The 22,130-nt window shown below is 29.8% G+C and overlaps 1 protein-coding gene across 1 annotated transcript in view; it reads left to right on the plus strand.

Annotated features, from left to right (window-relative positions):
* LOC129984139 (MFS-type transporter SLC18B1-like) overlaps nucleotides 1-21,805 on the plus strand; it is a 38,970-nt gene extending 17,165 nt beyond the window's left edge. Inside the window, exons 5-13 of the mRNA XM_056093937.1 lie at nucleotides 5,142-5,210; nucleotides 5,394-5,487; nucleotides 8,471-8,628; nucleotides 9,519-9,617; nucleotides 10,939-11,030; nucleotides 12,076-12,171; nucleotides 14,077-14,151; nucleotides 18,724-18,817; nucleotides 21,050-21,805. Of these exons, the coding sequence (XP_055949912.1) occupies nucleotides 5,142-5,210; nucleotides 5,394-5,487; nucleotides 8,471-8,628; nucleotides 9,519-9,617; nucleotides 10,939-11,030; nucleotides 12,076-12,171; nucleotides 14,077-14,151; nucleotides 18,724-18,817; nucleotides 21,050-21,367 (1,095 nt within the window). The 3' untranslated portion in view covers nucleotides 21,368-21,805. The remainder of the gene's footprint in view (nucleotides 1-5,141; nucleotides 5,211-5,393; nucleotides 5,488-8,470; nucleotides 8,629-9,518; nucleotides 9,618-10,938; nucleotides 11,031-12,075; nucleotides 12,172-14,076; nucleotides 14,152-18,723; nucleotides 18,818-21,049) is intronic.
* Nucleotides 21,806-22,130: the final 325 nt, after the last annotated feature.

Raw genomic sequence — 22,130 nt, forward strand, 5'->3', positions numbered from 1 at the left:
GGAAAAAAAAAATACAAATTTTATTAATTATAAAATATGAAAACTACAATGTGAATTTATACTGAATGAGAAAAATATTAATTAAATAAATGAAATCGCCATTAATAACTTATTTATAATATAGTTAAATATCAATTAACCTTTTAGCTTATTGTATTGCATTTCATTTAACAAATATTGTAAAATAATAATTTTCAATGTTATATCTGTTCGAAATTTATTATTTCCTTATAGTTATTATGATAAATAAACGCTTTTATTTGCAAATAGGAAAATCGTTAACCAACAATTATGAATAGTTTTTTCAAAAATGTTAAATATTTGCTCATAAAATACATATTAAATAACAAATATGTATTTTACTGAAATTATTAAAATTAAAATACATGTTTTATATATTAATTAAGTTTATGAATGAGAAATTTACTAGTTACTAAAAGAGGGATCTCATAATGTTCACTACCTGAGTCACAAAACGCCTGAATCCGCCTATGTGCGGAGGTGTCTTTGTCGGAGACTAATTCTTGCGACTATTAAGATAATACAAAATATAATCGTAGTTCAGGCCTCCTTTCTTCATATATCTAAATGCTACCTGTAAGCTGATACTCCTGTCGGTTCAACTGTCTCCTTAATAAGGCGATAATGTTTGTAACGACTTGTTTCAAAAATAAGCATCTCCTCAGTGGTAAATCTTTATAGTTCCAGAACACAAATCACTCTCTCAACAGCAATCTATAGCTCCAACATGCTTCTTATAAATAAAACAAAATTACATTGAAAGACATTGCACATATTTTGTAAATAAAATAATTTTTGGCATATATTTGAAATTCAACTATTAAGCAAAAATACAGTTTAACCTCACGCAGCACGAAACTTTGGAGAGGTATGTCGACTGAAGTATCATCCTCATCATTTGAACATTGTTCAAAATGACGAAGTCCATTCGAAACATAGCATTTGTGTTGTTTCAAAATGATACGCTATTATAGTTAAACTAACCACACCTACAAACTGGCTACTCTGACCAGCCGGAAGGCACACGGAAAAATTTGAATGACTGGACCGCCACAACAGCAACAGTGGCGGAAGCTGTAGTTGAGTACTAAGGGCCATCACTGGCCAAGGGACAACCCTTCCCTAAAGAAGTACATCCCATCATCGATGGGAGGAGCCAGACCTCACCTTTTCATGTACCCACAAGGGTGGTGAGATCCTTCCACCATACCGGAAGCTTCTTATCCTCAATTACTTCTTATCCTCAATTAATAATTTGGCTATATTACCCCCCCCCCCCCGTGGGATAACATAGCCAAACTAAGCTAAATTTAACAAATTTAAAGTACAAAATACACTAAAATGTATCAGTGATGATATATTTTAAAGAATTTCTGCTAAAAAAAAGCAGCATTTTTTCCCCCATATAGTCTACAAAAATAATAATTTCTAATTTTCCGAAGTTTCAATCAATAAAATTCTGTATATAAGACTCCATAAATTAATTCAGAATTTTTTGTAAATGAAATTCTATATTTAAGTTACAATGCAGAAAGCACACTTAACGGATACAACAGTTTAAAAGATAATATTTACTTTTTACGGGCAAGAAATCATTCTGGAACATTTTGCAAATATAATCTTTCCAAAAAAAATTATACCTCTTTGAAAAAGTAAGAGATAGGTGGGGGGATGAAGACCCGTTATCAGATAAGCGTGCAAGTCACGGTCAGTGAGATTTATTTTCTTAAGTGCACCATTTTTAGTTTTTTATTTTTATTTTTGGTGAAATAGCAAACGATTCTTTTCCTTTAAAGCACACCTTTACATTATATTTTAACATTTCCATAACAAAGTTCTGGATTTTAACAAAGTTTCTTGGATGGCATCAGCACTGTTGAAGACATGTCTCAAAAGAAGGAGATTTTTAAAATTAATTCTAAATAAATTTCAGATCAAAACTATTAAAAGTGACAAAATTCTTAAAGATATGAGGAAATTTTGCAAATTAACATTAAAACTGAAATCTTTATTAATATTTTTATCCCAATTTAAAAAAAAATTATAGTTTATAGAAGATGCCTTGTGTTTTTTATAATTATTATCCATTTTTTAGAAAGTGCTTTAATTTATAAATTGATATTTATATCGGAATTTCAAATTATTACTAATTATTCCCATTAAAAATTTATGTATTTTTTGTACAATTAAAATCATTAAATCTTTTATTAAGATTTAAAATAAGAGGAAGTTTTTATCATATGCATTGGCAGAGAGTTTATGAAATAAAAAAAGTTATTATATGCTTATTATAAGTATTATATTAAAAGTTATTATATATAACTAGCCGCCTTTGGCGACCAGCCGGTTCGCCAATCTTAATGTTCGTTAAAATTTTAATAATTGAATATTTTATGCAATTTCTAATTTAATAGCTTCTTCATCAAAATATTTTAAAACTTCAAATTTTGATTATCATATAATTCATTCATAATATTATAAAGGCCTTCAGTCATAACGTAATATGTATCTCTCTCATTTTCTGTTAGCACCCGTAGAATTTATGCTTTAAATTAAAGTGGAAAGAATTTATCTTCAATTAATATAATAATATTTTTTACTGAAACAAAGCATTTTTTTATAATCTGATTACTGAAAATAGAGTCACTCAGCGTTTAAACTTTATGGGCACTAAAGAATATCTTTTTTAATTTATGTAATATCTCAAGAGTTGGTCAACAAAATTTTCTTAGATTCATTATGAGCAGATCGATAATTAACAATGTTTAAATTTAAATGCATCAAACACTAAGAAAATAAAACAAATCGTTTAAAATAAACGGTTGAAAACAGGTTTTAAAAAAACTACTTAAAAAACGATGTAATTAAACTATAAGCATATACAAAAAATATATAACTAACATAAATACAATTTACTTACAAAAGCATGCAACTAACCCAAAAATAATTTAAATCATCCATTGATAACGTTGTCATGGCAACAATCAGAACAGAATGCGCATGCGTGAATTTTCTTCGCCGGTTACGTAACGCAAATACGTGATTTTTTCTACGCCAGTTGGGGTAACGCTATGCGGATTAGAAATTTTTAATTTCCTTTATTCTGTTTTATTTTAATTCAAAAGTACTTCAGAATGAATCTGAAAGATTGATTCATTAACAATGTTTAATTTTAAATGCATCAAACATTAAGAAAATAAACAGAACCGATTGAAATAATCCGCCGAAAAATTTTAACCCTAGCCTCATTACTGTTGGGAGAAAAAAAAACTGAAGCCTTTCTCGTTTGGCGCTGGGGATAATGGAAGATTTTTTTAGCGGAAAAGTTGGCGGTGGGGAAAATGGAAGATTTTTTTGGCGGGAAAGTTAGTTTTTAATTAATAATTAAAATTCTAATTAAAATTTCAAAAAAAGGGACCCCAGGTGCACATTCCCGACCTCTAAGGTACACATGTACCAAATTTGGTAGCTGTATGTCAAACGGTCTGGCCTGTAGAGCGCCAACACACACACACACACACACACATTGAGCTTTATTATAAGTATAGATATAGATGTATATTAGATAAAAATATGTAATAATAATAGAAGTTATGTTTCCTTTCCTATGCATAATGTTCATGAATACCCAAATCAAAATTAATTATTAAAATCGGATTGAAATAAATAGTTATCTACTAACAGAAAAAAACTTCAGTACCAAATACAAATTAAACGAAAATATTAGCAATAATCTTCACTTTGGTGGGAAAGACAAAATGAATATTTGTAAATCGTTATTTATTCCAATATTTTATTCTATATAGTGCGTTTCTCCATCAAATGCTAACTATCTGGTATTTCAAATTATAAATTATGCGACCGATCTAAGTATTTAAAATAATGAGAAAAAAATCAGCCTAACACCGGATTGATTTCGCCATTTATAGTTACATATGAAAGCTCATGACTAATAGATATATCAACAATGATCACCTGTCTCTACAACTTCTAGTTTCAAATAAAATTGAAAAACACTATTCCATTGCACCTTCTCAATAAGAAAGACTATTCAATAAGAAGACTGAATCTCCCAACCTCAACCATTGCAGTGGTCACTTTTTTATTTTATTTTATGTGCAAGTTCATGAGCCATAGATACCTTATCATCCGTCCTCTATTTTCAAGAGATAGAGCAAAATAAAACTTTTAACTCAGCCCTCAGTGACAACAACGATCGATTCAGCCAATTTTATTCGTCATTAAATTTCGCAATTTTGAGTGAATAGCTAACGAATCAAAATGCTCTACGTTTATTGTGGTAATATAATTTAAAATAATACAGTTGTTTGGTGTAATAACCTTATTAACACAAGATATTGTATATCACTGTGACGCTGTTCAATATTCTAAATACCGGCCAATATCGTGACAACGTTGTTGGGAATTTGGTGCTAATAGTGAAGATATGTTTATCACACGTGATTAGTCAAACCTAAAATAATGATGTAATAAGGACGAACGACTTATATCCGAAAGCAGCTTATAAATTTTTATTTTAATATAGAAAAAAAATCCCGTTCTATTTTCATCCTTCCAGTGTAAACGTTATCTTTCTCTCTTCTTTCATTTGCGAATTATTAGTTTGTAAATTGCTATTAACTTTTTAACCACTGTATGAAAAGAAAATCAAGCATATATTGCTGAATGTTTTAATTAACGCAAATCTCAACTCCATTTGCAAACCTTCTTTACATTTCGTATGATTTAACTATCAGATGCATTTCGAATCCACTTTACTCTATTACCACAAAATGTCCCATAACATTATTACGATATCTTCAAAATATTTCCTGCAATTCAGAATATCGAAAAAGACTGTAGAGATTCGCACAATTTTTCTTTTATAAATTTCTGTTTCTCGTGTTGTCAACATGATGATGACATTTCCAATGCTGTATGATTCCAACTCGGACAATTTATTTCCTCTAAATCTTGGAAACCCGGCAATGAAATATATTGTATATTCCTGCTTCCTGCATTTTATAGTGACAAAACAAACATTATTTTTTACATTTAAATTTTATTTTCCGTATTACATTTTAGAAAAACTGCTTACTATTTCACTTGCTATCTTTCAGGGCTTGACAGAAACCATCGTTACTGTGGCCATGATTTCAGGTCCTCCCCTAGGAAGTGCTCTGTATACAGTACGTAACAGAAATATTATGCGCATTGTTTTATTTATTTATTTTTGTAATTTTACAATGCGCCATTTTATTTCAATTATTTCGTAGCTTTAAGCAGCATTTCAATTAAAATAAATTGCAAATAAGATACACAGAATCTCACATACAAATTTATAGTAATAAATAACCTTTTCTATTTTTTAGGCTGGAGGGTACAGTTGTCCTTTTGTGTCCTTTGGCTCTGTAATCATATTCATGAGTATTGCGTCTTACTACCTCATAAGTGAAGATAAAAGTGGTAAGAAATCTGTATATTTAGAAGGAAATTTTTCTTTTCCGATATATCTCAAAATTGTTTGTTCTCTATGCCACAAATCATACACTGTATGAAAATTTAACTTGAAAAATAACTTTATAAATTCAGGGGTCTATAAGACTGACTCCCCGAATCTATAGACTTTATAAATATTCTAGTCTCTAAAATTAACGTTACAGATTTTTAAATCTATAGAATCAGTTTTATCTATAAAGTACAGTTGTCCTGTACTTTATAGTACTCGATAGATTTTTGAATCTATAAAACTGATTCTACAAATTTCTGAATCTATAAAATTGACTCTACGAATCGCATACGAAAAATTAGAAAGTCATTCAGTCTGTTTTTATTCTGTAAGTAGAATTTTTGTGCAAATATCTTCCAATATTTTATTACGAAAATTAATTCGATACATCTCAGATTTGGTCATCCAAAAACTTTCTCGCATATTCTCGTATAAACTTGTCATGCCAGAGAACACATCACATGACATTGGAGTACAATAGTTATGAAATATTTTTTGGCGTGAATTTAGTATTTTTACTGAATCTATCGTGCCATCCTTGGCGAGTTATTTGGCGATTAATCCCTGGTATGCATTAGTAGTATACAAAAATCGAATTTGTGTTTTAAACGCGTTTTTCGCTACTGATTGAAACAAAAATTTGACACAAAGCTGCACTCTTACTCATAAATTCCCATACCAAATTTTATATATTTAAATCATGGTGTTTTTGAATTATTATGTTTACATGTTTCTGAAAATATAGACCTACAGACAGTCAACCTGTTCTTGGATTTGGCTCAATATCTGAAAGGTTTCTACACTATAGATGTTAAATCTTTGTACCGAATTTTATCTATCTAGTTCTCGTCGTTATCTAATTATCGGGTTAACTTACATTCGAACAACTGGACAGACGGACTTCCTTTAAATAGATTCTACTCAAAATTTTTCAAAAATTTGAAAATTTGGTCTGTATACTAAATTTCAACTATCTAGCTCAAAGCATTTTTGAGTTATCTTTATCACAGACAGCCAGACAGACGTAAACTTTCCAGAAATGTGTTTTTCAAACTTGAGGAGATCTAAAACATGAAGATTCGTCAAAATCTCGAGTTCGAATTTTTTGGTGATTACTATACTTTCTCTACATTTCGTATACAAGAAAGTAAAAAAAGAAGAACTTATGTTGTATTAATCCCCGTTTGGAGACAACACAGGGTCTATCTAAAGATGGATCTCATAATTGTAGATTGCTGTCAAATGAAGAGGACCACACTTGATCTACCCCTACAGCTTCGAAATTCCACGCCATACTAGAAGAGGGACGTTTAGCCCACAGGATCAAATTTAGCACACGTCAGCCCCACATATTTACGGATTTCAGTGGAATCAGATTTCAGACTAACGCCCTCAACCTTGAAACAAACGCAATGTCACTAGGCTGCAATAGTTTTTTAAAGAGAAAGAAATAATGAGGTTAGTGAACGAGAAATAAGTCCCCGTGTCTTAGAAAACTTAGTATTTCCCTCAGCGAAGTAATCTTTTTTTCCCCGCGTCATTTTTAAAAGTTTTTTTTTTTTTAAATAATAGTATTGGTTTTATGACAATAATTTCATTTCTTTTCCAGCTTTCCTTCTTTTTTTTATTATTTTTTTTGTGTCTTTATCCAAGTTAATTCTCTTATATGTCTGGAAAATACAAATGATGTCACAGTTTAATAAAAATGTGTATCTAAAAAAAAAAAAAAAAACGTGTTATTTTTCATATGCAAAGTGATATTAGTGTTCCAAATAATAATTAGTGTTTATTATAATAATTAGTGTTCCAATTATAATTAGTGTTCCAAAATAATTTCATTTGCATGTTATACAACAAAATAGTTTCAAATGGCATAAATAAAAATGCTCTAAAATTATATAATGCTCTTTGCTCTGACGACTGATCATGAATTCTTATTGCTTTTAATTTTCAAGCATTCCAGCATAATTTCATTGACCAAACAGAAATATTATAATATTAGCTTAATACTAACCGTATTAATCTATCCAATTCAGTCTGAACTTCCTTCTGATAACCTCCAGCTGTTAGAAAATTAAATTTCAAAAGACCATCAGTTTAATAATGTGAATCTTATTTTTGAGCATATTCCCTGGCTTCTAAAATTTATTATTTTTGCTTGCAATATTCTATAATATTTAAGGCAGCATTATTGCTGCGCGCTATAAATATCTTAAATATTTCCTGTGGATGAAATGACAACACATAGGTAAATAAATGCAATAATTAAATTGTTAATAATGCTCCAGTTCAGTGCGAATGGAATCATTTATATTGGACTTCATTATCTAAAGATTTGACTTGTGTTCTGTTTAATAAAATAGTGAAGAAACCCGAGTACTTCAGGAAATGCACCTTGTCTGATGACAATTTCGGTCAAAATTGAATACAAATCTTCCTTTTAAACATACATCAAATTTCACTCACCTAGTTTACTGTACTTTGTAGTTATTGTATTTACATACAGCCAGACACACTTAATTCCAAGAATAGTAATTCTTATTTATTTATTTTTTTGCACGTGGAAAAATGAATAACCGTGAATTTCGACAGAATCTTCAGATTGAGCTTTTGAGGAAATGTTATATCTTCTTTTAAATATATTTCGTTACAAGAAATATAAAAACGATAAACTTAATGTATACTAAATTTCAAAATTCACCAAGGAATATTATTCTTTTTTTATAGTCTATAATTTATGTAGCTTCAAACAATTTTTAATAAATTTCTAATAAAAATATTCTAATAGGATGCCCCCGAAACTTACTTTTAATGATTTCAATATTATCACTATCTATATATAATATTTTACTACACACCCAGACGATAGCTTTAATGTGTTTTTGAGTACTTCAGTTAGAATTTTATCTAGCATTGATTTACTTTGTTTTTCATTTTCAGATTCCGCTGAGAGCAAAATAGACCCTGGAAATCTGACTTTAAAGGAATACAAGGGGCTTCTGAAGCTGCCGGCAGGGGCGATGGTACTAGTGAGTGTCACGTGCAATGTGACGGCTGACGCTTTCATCCTCATCGCTCTCAGCGAGCATCTCGTTCAGGTGAGCATTCATGGCACCAGTGATACTTATTTTTTTACTTGAGTTAATCGATCATTTTCTGAAATATTAACATTTATATTGCATTATATTATATTCAAAGTCGGACATAATTTTATAGGAGACTAGCTTTTGGAAATATCTTTTGAAATCTGAAGTAGCTATCTCGTTTAATTAGGAATGATAGAAAAATATTTATTTTCTTCTCGGCGATGAAAACATTCATTGAAAATGAATGATTCATAAAGGAGAAGTATAAGTAATATTTATTCTACTTTTTGACTTTATTATTCAAGTGCTTTAGGGTAGACAATATTTTTTTCCGTCTTCAGCAAAAACCAATAAATTTCTTGGCTGTCTTACTCGTTAGCATACAACATGTAACTGGCCATGTGAAAAGCATGGATTTTCTAGATTCAATCCGCACTTGAAGTGATTGAAATCGCGCCTTGTTGATGGTCATCGAAAATGCAAGTCGAATGGGGAACTGCAATAATGTGAAATCAAAAGGTATGTCAGTGAGAATAATGGGAATGCGTGGAATGGGCACATCTTTAATCATTCGACTTTCCGTTAAGAATAGTTGCCTCGATTCATGCTGCATGTTGGTCTTCTGATTTTGATCGGTATGAATTAATGTCCTATTTCATAATATTATAAAAATGTCAATACGCTTGTTTACTCGTATATGAAGTACACAAAAAAGAAGTTATATAATTGCCAAGCATTTAGCCTCCAGATTTTAACGAATATCTACTTTTTAGATCTCCTTTAGTTCGATAAAAATATATTTGTTATTATATATATCTGGCATTATGTAAAATTAAAAATTTATCTTAAAAATTAGCTAAACATTTTTTTCCCGAAGTAAATATTGGTAATTTTTTTTCCAGTTTCACTTAACGCCTATGATGGTTGGCTCAATATACCTTTGCCTCTTCCTTTCTTATGGATTGAGTTCACCCTTGGCTGGAAAAATTGGAGATAAGATGGTAATTATATCTTTTTCCTTCAAATTGTTTGTTGCTTTAATTTTCAATATACTAGGGCAAAATGACTACCGGTAGCAAATTAGAATTAGTAATTTTTACAAAATTTAAGATGCAATAATGACATATTTATGCGAAAATTGCTCGGTGGGTGTTCGGTAAAATAAATCCAAAAAGATAGATAATGGAATAAGAAGACGCTTTATCCTATGAATGTTAAAGAAAACACAAAGCAGAAATATATAAAAAAAATCACAACCAAGATATACTCAAGAACTCTGTCTGCGTTATAGAAATTAACAATACAAGTAGACAGCAAATGTGGAAACAATAATGACGCTCAATATACATTACTTGAGAACTCACTGTGCCTGCACAACTCCAGAAATGTGAGCATCTCGGTTTTATTTAGTATCCTGACAAGGAGTGAAATACCATGTAATTCTCTAAAAGTATATCCAACCTTCGGTTCTTTATAAAGATATCACCATGATTCTTGCATTTTCCAGAATCTTTATTTCTGTAACTAAACTTTTCACCAAGAGCCGAAGTCTTCGGTTTATAACTTACTAAAAATCTTTTTAAATGTTTTTAACTGTAATATTAACATGACAGGGAAATTGCGTTACAAATTTGTAACAATATCTATGACTAAATCTAACTAATCTTATGATAGCTAATAGAATTTTCAATGCTAAAAGGATATTTACATTTTTTAAATGCTGCGGATATCAGTTCATTTGTAAGAAATGTAATCTCATGTAAAAATAAAATGCACAGTTTTGTTTCATTCATCTATTAAGACTTTTAAGGTAAAATTTTAAAATGTATATTCCGTTTATTATCATTACCGTTTGCTTTAAAATTCGGTTACATAGAAGAGGAAGAGCTTCATACTTGAACTGATTCCTTAATTTCTGAACATTCACACTTCACCGATGTGGAACAAAAATTCAGCATAAACCTTTAAAAACTATTATTGCTGTTTACAGAGTTGTTTATTTTCCACATCAATGGGATTGAACTGGAACAACTTCATGGACCAAGGAATGATTATTTACTTGCTTCATTAATGTGGCCGAAATAAAATTGCAACACGGATTAAGGAAAGAAATTTAAATTTATGTTTGCAATCTTAAAGTAATAATTACAATTGAATTTGTTGCTTACTAACCAAACATCCAAGGCACTTCAATACAAGAATATCTGAATATCTGAAAAATTATTACCATCCACTTATAAGTGTCAAATATATTGCAGATTCATTTTCATATATAAAGGCATAAATTGTGTGATTTCTGTCTCATAGTATTTACATTTTTAGGGAGGAGAATTTCTGCTGCAAAGTGGAGGGTGTCTGATCATGACTGTTTCTTTCATTCTAATCGGACCCGGTTCGTTTCTACAGCTGCAACCGTGAGTGCTTATTGCTTCAAGTGACTTTTTCATCCTTACGAACATAAAGAAAGGGCCTATTTTTTTTTAACCTAAGACTTTTTTTCTTTAAATTTGTAGATGACATAAAATAGTCTTTTGCGATAATATGTTCAGAAATTATTGAGGAAAAAATATCAAAAATTCTATTTGTTTTTAGATAACAAAAAAAAAATGTAATTTAAATTTCAAAAAACACTTTTTTATTGAGAATTTGTTGCCATAAAAGTAAAACTGCCAAATTTGGTAGAAATTGACCAACCACCTGTCATGGTGAGCCTTTTGAACAATTTTTGATTCACTCAATTTATAGAAATTCTGAGAGCCTAATGTATTTTTCTCAATGAAAAAGTTTTCTGCTACAGAAACATGATAATGTGTAAAAACATTTTCATATTAAAATAACGTAATAAGGGTAGTATTATTAATTCTGTCTTCATGAGATTGAAATATTTATAGTCAGTTTTACTTTATTTCGAATTTTAGAAAATTTGTGTAAAGATTTTCAAACATAAAATTTAAATCATAAACTGTTCTGCAGATCGAAATAAAAATTCTAAAAGTCTGAGATACTAAATACAATAAGATAGACCTTTAGCATAAGAAGGAAAATTCAAAATCATTCCTTAGAAATTAAATACCTCATGAATGTGAAAATTCCAAAACATTCATTAGAAATTAAATACCTTATGAATATGAAAATTCCAAAACATTCATTAGAGATTAAATACCTTATAAATGTGAAAATTCTAAAACATTCATTAGAAATTAAATACCTTATGAATGTGAAAATTCTATAACTTTCATTAGAAATTGGATACCTTATGAATGTGAAAGGATTCTAATTGAGTAAGTATACTATGAATTCAAGTTGATTAAGAATTGATTAAAATTTTTGCTTTGGTATCCGAATCTTTAATAAGATTATTTACACTGATAAAAGTGCGGTTTTTATTTTTATTTTTCACTTGTGTCTTTCAAAACGACTTTAACAATCTGTTTCTTTAATTTCACTGTCTCTTTTTAGAAAAGTTGGACTGATCGTAGCGGGACTTCTTCTGAAAGGCCTGGGGGCGGGTCCCCTCATTTCTTGCTCTTACTCCGCGGCACTCAGAGCTGCCAGGTAAGAATTCTATTTCATTTTATTGATTTGTAAAAGTTCGAGAACATGGTTCCGTATATTATTCGTTTATTCGAAATAACATGTTGTGTTTTTATATTTAGAGACAAAAAATTAGAACGACTCAGTGTGTGAAAAATACAGGTAATTTTAAAATAACATCGAAAATAAAGGGCAAACAGTTATAGGAAACAAACAAACAAAACAAAAAAACCCTTCAAAACTTAAGGCTATAAACACTATCTAAAAGCAACAGTAGGTCTGGTTATACGAACAAAGCAAGCCTATTTCATTCGAATGAGGTCTCATCATTCAAAACATCAATGCTTCAAGTACCTCAAATTTATGTTAATATTATGCGTGGCAATTTAATAGAAACATTCATAAAGGCAGCAAATTCTACTTAAGTTACAACTTGAAATTTCAAAGTTCTTTGTAAACATATGTGCAGCTACGCTTTCATGCTGGTCGCTGTGACCTGGTGGTAATTTCAGAACCGAAGTATTTCAGGTTCGAGACCTGCTACCATCACAGAGCCGCCGTGTAAGCTGATCTGGTGCACGCTAAATCCGCTGGGGCGAAACGTTCTCTCGTTGATGTAGTGTAGATGTTTGGAGACGGGTTGCCAGCTCAGGTGTCGTTATTGCCATTTGATCATGGTTCAAATTCGGTTCAAAATAGCCCTAATGTTTTAAAAAAAGGGAAGTTAATCTATATAAATCAAACCAATTAACTTTCGTATTTAATTACTAACACATTATATAGCATGACTCTGACAAGTTTGCAGCTGCCCTTTGACTTCCAACGAACAAGGGCATTAGCTGGAGGGAGGAAAGTTAATTAAGGGGAAGAGAGGTACACGGAGAAATGATGGGATTGCAATAAATATGATTGAATTGAACTCGGTTCATTTTTCCTTCTATTTCTCACTATCGATATATTTTCAAATGCGTTTTATGAAGGAGTGAATCTTGATCATATCTGGTGAACTTTGATTCATGCCAACTCCTAATTTGCCAAAACAGGTTCATCTGATACAATATATGGTACTTCAACTTTACCAATCCATCTGAACTAATGTATAGCTTAAGTGCATCCAAATTTAATAAACTTAAACTTTTATTTTTGAAATATCAATTTGGGAAAGAACCCATGAGAGTTGACTAGTCTCATTTCAGATCATACAATAAATATTAACCAATTAATAGCTTCGTCTTCTTCAGAAAATGCGTATCTAAATCGTGTCTCAAAAATTCAGCGATGACGAGTTTGCTCGTCAAACACAGAGTATGTGTAATATGAAATTATGTTGTAATGAAATGACTTTTATTTTTTTATTTCAGTAATTACATTTATTTATTTACTTAAACTAACATACATTTTTTTGCATATAAACGAAAATAAACATAAAAAATTAATTTATTATTTTAATTTGCTGTTAGAGAATAGTATAGAGCAAAACTTGGTACACCGCATAATAATCTTTTATTTGTTCCTTTGATTTCGACTTGGCCTCAAATTATTTCAAACATTTTGAAATTTACTAATATGTTTGAGTTTTTAATAAGATTGTAATTCAAAATGCAAATTGACACTACTTATTACTCCTGACGGATAAACTCGTCATAACGCAAGATGTTGTACTTTTTCCATGACGAGTATACTCGTCAAAAATAGTTAACTGGTTAAAAAGCATTTGCAAGGACTTGCTTTTTTATTTTGCTATAAATCATTTCGATACACAATATTTTTAAACATAAGAACATTTTTTCATTTCGAAATGAAGGGTGTTTTCAGGTCCAGAATTTTCAGTTTGGCTCATTATCTGGGGGGAAAAACTCGCATATTATTACAATATGATAACGCACATTAGATAAATTAGATCTTATCTTTCAAATTTTTTTGCAGAGCCTCAGGATTGCCCGAGGACTTCCGAACATACAGCTTAGTTTCTACATTAGTATCCTTTTCCATACCTTTAGGGTAAGAATTATTACTATACCTATTCTTAGAAATATTTAAATTAAATTTTCAGTTACAAATAATCTGAATTGCTATGAAAAAAAGGAGGTAAAATTAGAAAATATCTCATAAGCAGAAATAACAATAATCTTAAATGTTAAAATTAAAATATAACTCTTAAATTTGGAATGCATTTAACACCAGAGCTCTATTCTGTACTAGCTATATTCAAACAAAGAAATACAAAAATTGGATTTTTGCAATCGGGAAACAACTATCACGTGAGGTCATTGAAGTATGCCTAGTTAAAGATGCCAAATCAAGCCAACTTTAATTCATTTTGCAACTTATCTCTCTAATAATAAAGATGGATGTGTGTGCGTGTACAGGGCCTGCCATATGCGGTTTGCACCGGGGTCCCGCGATCGAGGGGCCCCAACATGAGCAAAAACTAAAATAAATTTCTGAATGGTAATAGCGGGATGGAAAGAAGAGAGGAAGAAATTTAACATGAACAATCGATGCGTTTTGAAATATACGAAGTTTACAGATATATTATAGTTTAGTACAAGTGTGCATCATATTATAAGCATAAAGTACGGTCATTTACCTCATCTACTAAATTAAATTGTATATATTACTTTGATAATCCATGTTATAAAATGTTTAATATTATTAGATTTAATCATGTCCATACCAAGGAAGTATCCCTCTGAGTGTCAAAACTCGATTTCAAAAAAAAAAAAAAAAAAAAAGAAGAAGAAGAAAAGCTATATTTCAAAAAGTTATGAGTAGATTTGTTTTCTTGTCAATGGAGTAATTCTGGCAATGGAATTGCTTCGTCTTCAGAAGTTACAATTCAAGCTGCAACTGGCAAAGAAAGTCCCGCACAAACTACACAATCTTGCAATGAAAGTGTAGAAACTCTGAAAAATCTTTGAAGAACCTGATGTTTATACAAATATGATTGAATCAGAAAATAATAACAATAACAAATGTCATCAAATTATAAGTGATTCAGGTTTATGACCTGAATCACTTATAATATAATTTAATGTCACTTATAATGAAATTTAAAATGTTTTGCGTTAAAAATAGACCTGTCAACACAAATGAGTTTTTGCTAAGAGTGCCGAAGTCAGATCATTTTCCACCACTTACTACTTTTTTAAAAAAAAGTGCCAATTGGTGAAGTGCAACTTCGCAGCTGACTAATTTATTGAAAAACGCAAAACTCGGTATTTCCTTTTTGCTGTACATTATTTTACAGAGGAAATGAAAAAATAATTGGATCTATAATAATTGGAGATATCTGTAATAACTGGAGAACGTTATCAACTGTAATTCAAAATCATGAGCGTTCTATCGGTCACTTAATTCACTTATTGTTTGGAAAGAGTTACTGAAACGACTAAATTTATGTTCGAATATTGATAAAACAAATCAAGTAAATATAAATAAGGAAATGGAATGATTTAAATTACTGTTTCAAAGAATTGTAGATGTGATTCTATTTTTATCATGTAATAATCCTCCACTTCGAGGAAACACTCAAATAATAAGAACGCCTAATAACAGAAATTTTTATCGACTAACAGAAGACTTTTATCGAATAACAGAAGTTTATCGACTCTGTGTTTATGGATCATATAAATAGAATAAAAAATTCCAGAAATAGGATTGTACATGACTTAGCGCATATACCACAAGAACAAATTATTCCTGCATTAGGAAATGAAGTTCTTAACAAAATGAAGGACGATACAAAAGTAGCCACGTATTATACTAGTATCCAAATGGATTCTACTTCTGATGTTTCTCATAAAAAACAAACTTCAATCTTTATTAGTTATGTAAATTTTGAAGAGAAAAGATTAAGGATAGATGAATCCTTTATAGGGTTTATTGAAGTAACTGATGTGACTAGAGAATGACTAACAAAAGCTCTATTGGAAATGTTAAGCGAGCTTGATTTAGATATTATGGATTGTAGTAGGCAGGCATACGACAACGGTGACAACATGAAAGGGAAATATAAAGATGTACAATCTAGAATAATTGCTCTAAACTCTCATGCAATTTATGTGCCTAACCTATGACACTCTTTTAAGTAATTAATTTGTGATGTAATTAATTCGCTTCCATCAATATATATATATATATATATATATATATATATATATATATTTGATATTGCAACGTTTATTTCTTATTTTCTGCATCTACAAAAAAATGGAAAATACTACAAAAGCATTTAAACATTACTCTTAAACCATTATGCGACACTCATTGGAAAGCCAAAATAGATATGGTTAAAGCAGTGCATATACAATTCGAACAAACTTGCAATGCCTTAGCAGAATTTATTGATGCAAATAACAATAATACAGCGGTATCCGAAGCTACAAGTCTATCGAATTCAGTACAAGAAATGACATGACATTTATTTTATGTTTGATAGTATAGTTTATTGGTAGAATATAGAACTAAAGTAAACATTTTAAAGAAATGACATATATATTTAATTCAAATTTTTCAGAAAATGGTTTACTCCAATAAAGAAATTAAATAAATAGTTTTGAAAAAAATTAAATTTAAGAAATAAGTTGAAATAGATAAATTAATTCACTCACACGTTACTTAAATTAGTAAATTAAGTATTAATTACAATTAATAAATTTTATATTTAATACTAAGTAATAATTTTTAATTAATAATAAGATTGAAATAACAGATATTAGGAACAAATATTTAAAAATAACAATAGCAAAAATATTTGTTATTAAAAAAAATCGTGGATTATAAATCTCTATTTCAGAATAGTCACACAAAAAATATTATTTAATTGAAAAATTAATTCAACAAATACCACTAATATCATAATAACCACTTTTATATAATTTTCTAAATTAATAATTCCTTTTTTTTCCATCTATTAAAGTGTAATAATTAAAGCATCATTATTCTTTCTTTCCTTCTTAAAAGTTAGCTTCATGTCTAATAATTTGAGCAGCAACCTTTTTTTGTTTGTTTGTTTTTGATAGTGTAAAATAACTTTCTAAACGCTAAGCAATGGTTTTTTTTTAATTTGAAAGTACTAGGCAAGTGAAAATAAAAGAAATCATTCATCTCTTATAAAACTATAACGATCTGTGCATCCGCATTAATATATTTAATTGCTGAATGAGCAATATACAAATTTTGAACTTTTTATACAGTTTATAATTGAAAGTTCTTCATGATCAAAGAAAAAAAAATGTGGACAAGTATGCAATCGGAAATTACTCCAGTATATTGTTATGAATCTATAATATTATTTTCATGCAATATTAATATCATCGCTGGAATATTAATATCGCTTCATTTACAGATACTATTAATAAATGTTGAATTGATGTCAAGACAATGCCCTCGACAAACTCGACAAACCTGTCGACCATTTGACAAGAAAATGAAGGTTCAAGAAAATACAAGAATAATGGTGATATCTCATTAGGAAGCGAGATCTAGAAATCTTCTTGGAAAATTCCAGACCCTATTAAAGGACTATAAAATTCAAAGGTTTCACTCGAGACATCAATTCACTCTTTAAATTGTTGAGAGCAGAGCGAGCTCTCCAGTAATTGAGGCTATTGTGTTATCTTTAATCAGCTTTTGGTTATCTGTTAATGTGTTGTTAATGCATTCTTTCACATGATGATATATCTGACCATGAACTGGCTGACGAAGCTTGCGAAATCTACCATTATTGTTTTAAACTGTCCTCGCACTTTTAACGACAATAAAAGGAATGGAAGAATCACTGTCAACTCAAAATGGCAAACTGAGTGGAATTCTAAAAAGGCAGATAAACTTCATTTAGTGGTTAGAAACACTGAATTAAAACTCAACGAACGATCGTTCGGGCGCAGTGTGTCTAGCAAAAAACTAGGCACAATTCTTACCCAATTAAAAACCGACCGAACTCAATTCACGTATAAATATTTGTTATTGGAGGAACCCACCCCTTAATGTATAGTATGCCACTATCCATGCCAATTCTCCTCATTCTAATGTAGTATGCACATTTCAATTCTCAACACGTTTGTTGTTTTCACACTTTGTGGATTACTCTAAAAAATATCTCCTTCTTAGTTCTTCAATCTCAGCCTTTTATATTTTATAAATGATTTTGCTATTTGATCTGAATTACTTTACATATTTTGAAGGTTATATAAACGTTTCTTTGCGTCTTACACAAGTTGACTACTCATGACACCAGATAAAATCTTAAACAATCTCTCAACATTGACCATATGTTAGGTATGAACTATATTCAAGCAGTTGGTTTTGTATAGCAAACTATGCATAATAATTGGCAATAATATGTCAAATCAGGCAATAATATGTCTGATTCCTGATTACAATTGCGTTCAATTTAAGTGCGTTCATTTTTTTAAAAACAGCCACCATAAAATAAGCAAGAAATATTTAGGTTTGAAAATCTTTATGCTTTATATTTTTTTTCTCTAAATGAAAACTGATCCTTTTTGCCTTTTCTTTTTCATATAATAAATTAATTTTTATTACAAATGTTTCATGCTTCTATTTCAGAAATCTTGTTGGTGGGGTGACAACGGGAATAATGACTGAAAATTTGGGAATGAGAGTTTCAACAACTGTTTATGGTGGAATATTCCTCGCACTGGTAAGTCGAAATCAGTTCTCTGGTGTGAAAAATCATACTGCTTAAAAAATTTATTCATGTCAATTAAAAAAACTGGTAAAAATGATTTCCCATGAAAAAAACAAACAAAAAAAAAACACGAAATTGAATAGTTTGATGGATGACTCCATAGCATTAAAAAAAATTATTTCAGATAGTATATCAAATTGAATTAAAAATATTATTAAAATTAAGTGAAAACAATACAGATATGAAATTGATATCATTAAAAAGGTAATTTTTTGAGTTTTAAGATAGTACAAAGACTATTTGTTGGAAGACAATTGTCTTGGAAAATATGAATATCAATTTCCGTAAGAAAGTCATAACGATTACAATTAGGCTTAAGATTAATGCACGGTCACCAAAGTTGAAATATTTGGAGCGATTTCTCACCAAATGTAATCTTTATTGCAACCTCTAAAAGCCTTTTATTATCGCTTCTGGTATCCATCCAGGATGGCTATGAGAGTTTTGGGAGATTGACACAATTTTGACGTACTGTAAAGAGGGGGAATCGGTTATATGGAAGACATTCGTGACAAGATGTAACTTTTTGTTGACGATAAGTCGCCAAATGTGACAACCTTCTTTATCAATTTCTAATAACCCTAAAAGCTAAAAATTGGTGTCTCAAAAGCGACAAATAGACACTTTTCAGCCTTTACATTTTGGGGCTTCAAAAACCGCAAACCAAAACAACATGGATCACGTTCTCACATGATAATATTTTAATCATTTTTTTGACCAAGAAATCACTTATGACAGTAATTTTCGCACATTTCTTTCATTTTTAACTCTTCGAATAGCTACTCCTTTTCTGCAATTTCAAAAAATAATTTTGAAGTCCTTTTCTGATACGAATTTAACTAGATAATCTTAATGGAAGACAATTAAAATTTTAGTTAAAAACTTCTGAATTAAAAACCTTTTTACATAAACAGAGGATGCAATTATTAATTTAAAATTGTATCTCTGATGACTTCACTATCATGGCAGCAATACGCAGAAATATTAATAGTAAGTTAGATACTATCAATGCAATATATTTTAATAGCAAGTTAGATTTACTATCAGTGCAATGCATTTTAATTTCATGTTAGATACTCTCAGTGCTTTTAATTCATGTTAGATACTCTCAGTGCAATGCATTTATCATGAAGAATTTGTACTAATATTAAAAAATAACGAGAATTGCGTTTCTTTGGTCAATTTGTGATGAAATGTTTGTTACTTGTATTAAATACTGTTTTACAAAATATTACAAAGAACAATATTTAGAATTTTTATTTGCGTCCGTTCATGTATTTAACTTTCTTTCTCTTTTCAAATTACTAATGAATTTTCTGCCCTAATTTGTTATTTATACTAATAATTGCTACTTATTCTAAATAATCACTTACATATTTTCTACGAATTTAAAATTTCTATGATACACCTCTCATATGTTATCAAAACAAGACCACCATATTTAAGAATTATCTCGTAATTGCTAATACATTTGCCAAATTCTTCGAAGTGAAGTTCTACAAATCTACTAAGTGAGGCATATGTTCAAATATATAAAATAAGTATATCGTCATTATTTAATTTGCATTGTAAATTTAATTACCTACTATGGTATAATGAGATTAATTGTAATATGTTAAACATAAAGTACAAACTGATTTGTAAGATAATCGTACTTCTTACATGAGGAAAAAGACATGATGTTACTGTACACATAAAACAATGTTTGTACGGTTAAATATACGTGCACCGTGTTTCAAGTTTATCATGTGACTATGACGGCACATGAACTTACTAATTCAAATTATAAATAAATTAGGTAATGCGATGCAACTAATTTATATGAAAAGTAAATCATTGGGTTGTGATGTTATCAAGTATCAAACCTACATTTTATTATTTATTATAAGTATATATTAATTCATTTGTGCCTTGTAAAATATTTCGATTGAAATCTACTTTAATGTGCATTTTGAATCGGCTGTCAATTTGATAACCCAAACAAATGAACGGAGTAATTCTTTTAGGATACTTATTGCTGATTTGAAAATTAAAATTTTGCTTTGTTAAATGGCATGCCTTCTTGGCGAGTTGACCAATATTCACATTGTTGCGAATGTGAAAGGGCACATTAAAGTAAATTTCGACTAATATTTCTTAAAATCATAACAATTAACAATATGATATGATATTTTGTTGTTTTAGGCAATAATCTGTCTCATAGTTCACTTCTACGAACCTTATTTACAAAAGAAGACACAAGAAATGAAATGGAAGAGAATGAAGCAAAATTTACTGCAAGGAGAGGAGATGCCACTTGTGAACAAAATCAAGCCCATGTGCATGACGCAAGAGAACGGCAAGATAATTGCCCAAAACGGGGGTTTCGGCTCCGTGGACAATCACTGCTGCGTACCCTTGGAGGAAACAAATACAAACGATTTAGCTATTGGTTATGAAAGCAATCCTAGGCTGGAGTGGCTGGACGACCCCGCACAAGCCAAAAACTTTTGGCTGACGTAAATTCTTCTGAAGAGAATCGAACAGATTGTATTTCATTGTAAAAAAAATGTAGGAATGTATATGCATTTAGGATTAATGTGTTCATTTCGTATTTTTAACGCCTTTTAATGTAGAGTTAAAGATGTTTGTAACTGCAGAGAAAGCAAGATGTGAGCATTTTTATTTAAGTATGCAAGGTAATTAATGGTTTTGAAATAATTGCATTTCATTTTAACGAATTATTTTCGAGTTTTTTCTTTATACGTGCAATTGTTTTCCATGAATTTTCTGTTTAAATTGTTATCTTTTGTTGCATTTGAATATGGGTACAAGATGAAGAAAACCCCTTGGAAAGTGTATAGATTTGTCACTCTGGTGTTTCTGAATTAACTTCTTTTTTATATAGCAAAAACCTACCTGACATTTCATGTAGATATATATATCAATAAAGGTATTTGATTTCCTAAATTTTTCCGAGCAATATCGTTTCTTAAAGTTTCATACTTCTACTAATCACAAGATATATATATATATATATGTGTGTGTGTGTGTGTGTGTGTGTGTGTGTGTGTGTGTGTGTGTAATGATATTTTAAACTCTTAATTTAATCCAAATTAATTTCCAAAACTTTATCTTAATTTAACCCTTCCTAATTTCATTCTAAAATATTCTCTCATTTCGTGATCCAATTCCACTTTCGGTTTAATTAATCCCTTTGTAAAAATAATGCGCCATCAGAACTACGTTTCAAATGAGAGTGATACTTCGGTACCCTTGAACAGGT

Source organism: Argiope bruennichi, chromosome 9 (genome assembly GCF_947563725.1).
Source record: "Argiope bruennichi chromosome 9, qqArgBrue1.1, whole genome shotgun sequence".
In the NCBI taxonomy this organism is placed as follows: domain Eukaryota; kingdom Metazoa; phylum Arthropoda; class Arachnida; order Araneae; family Araneidae; genus Argiope; species Argiope bruennichi.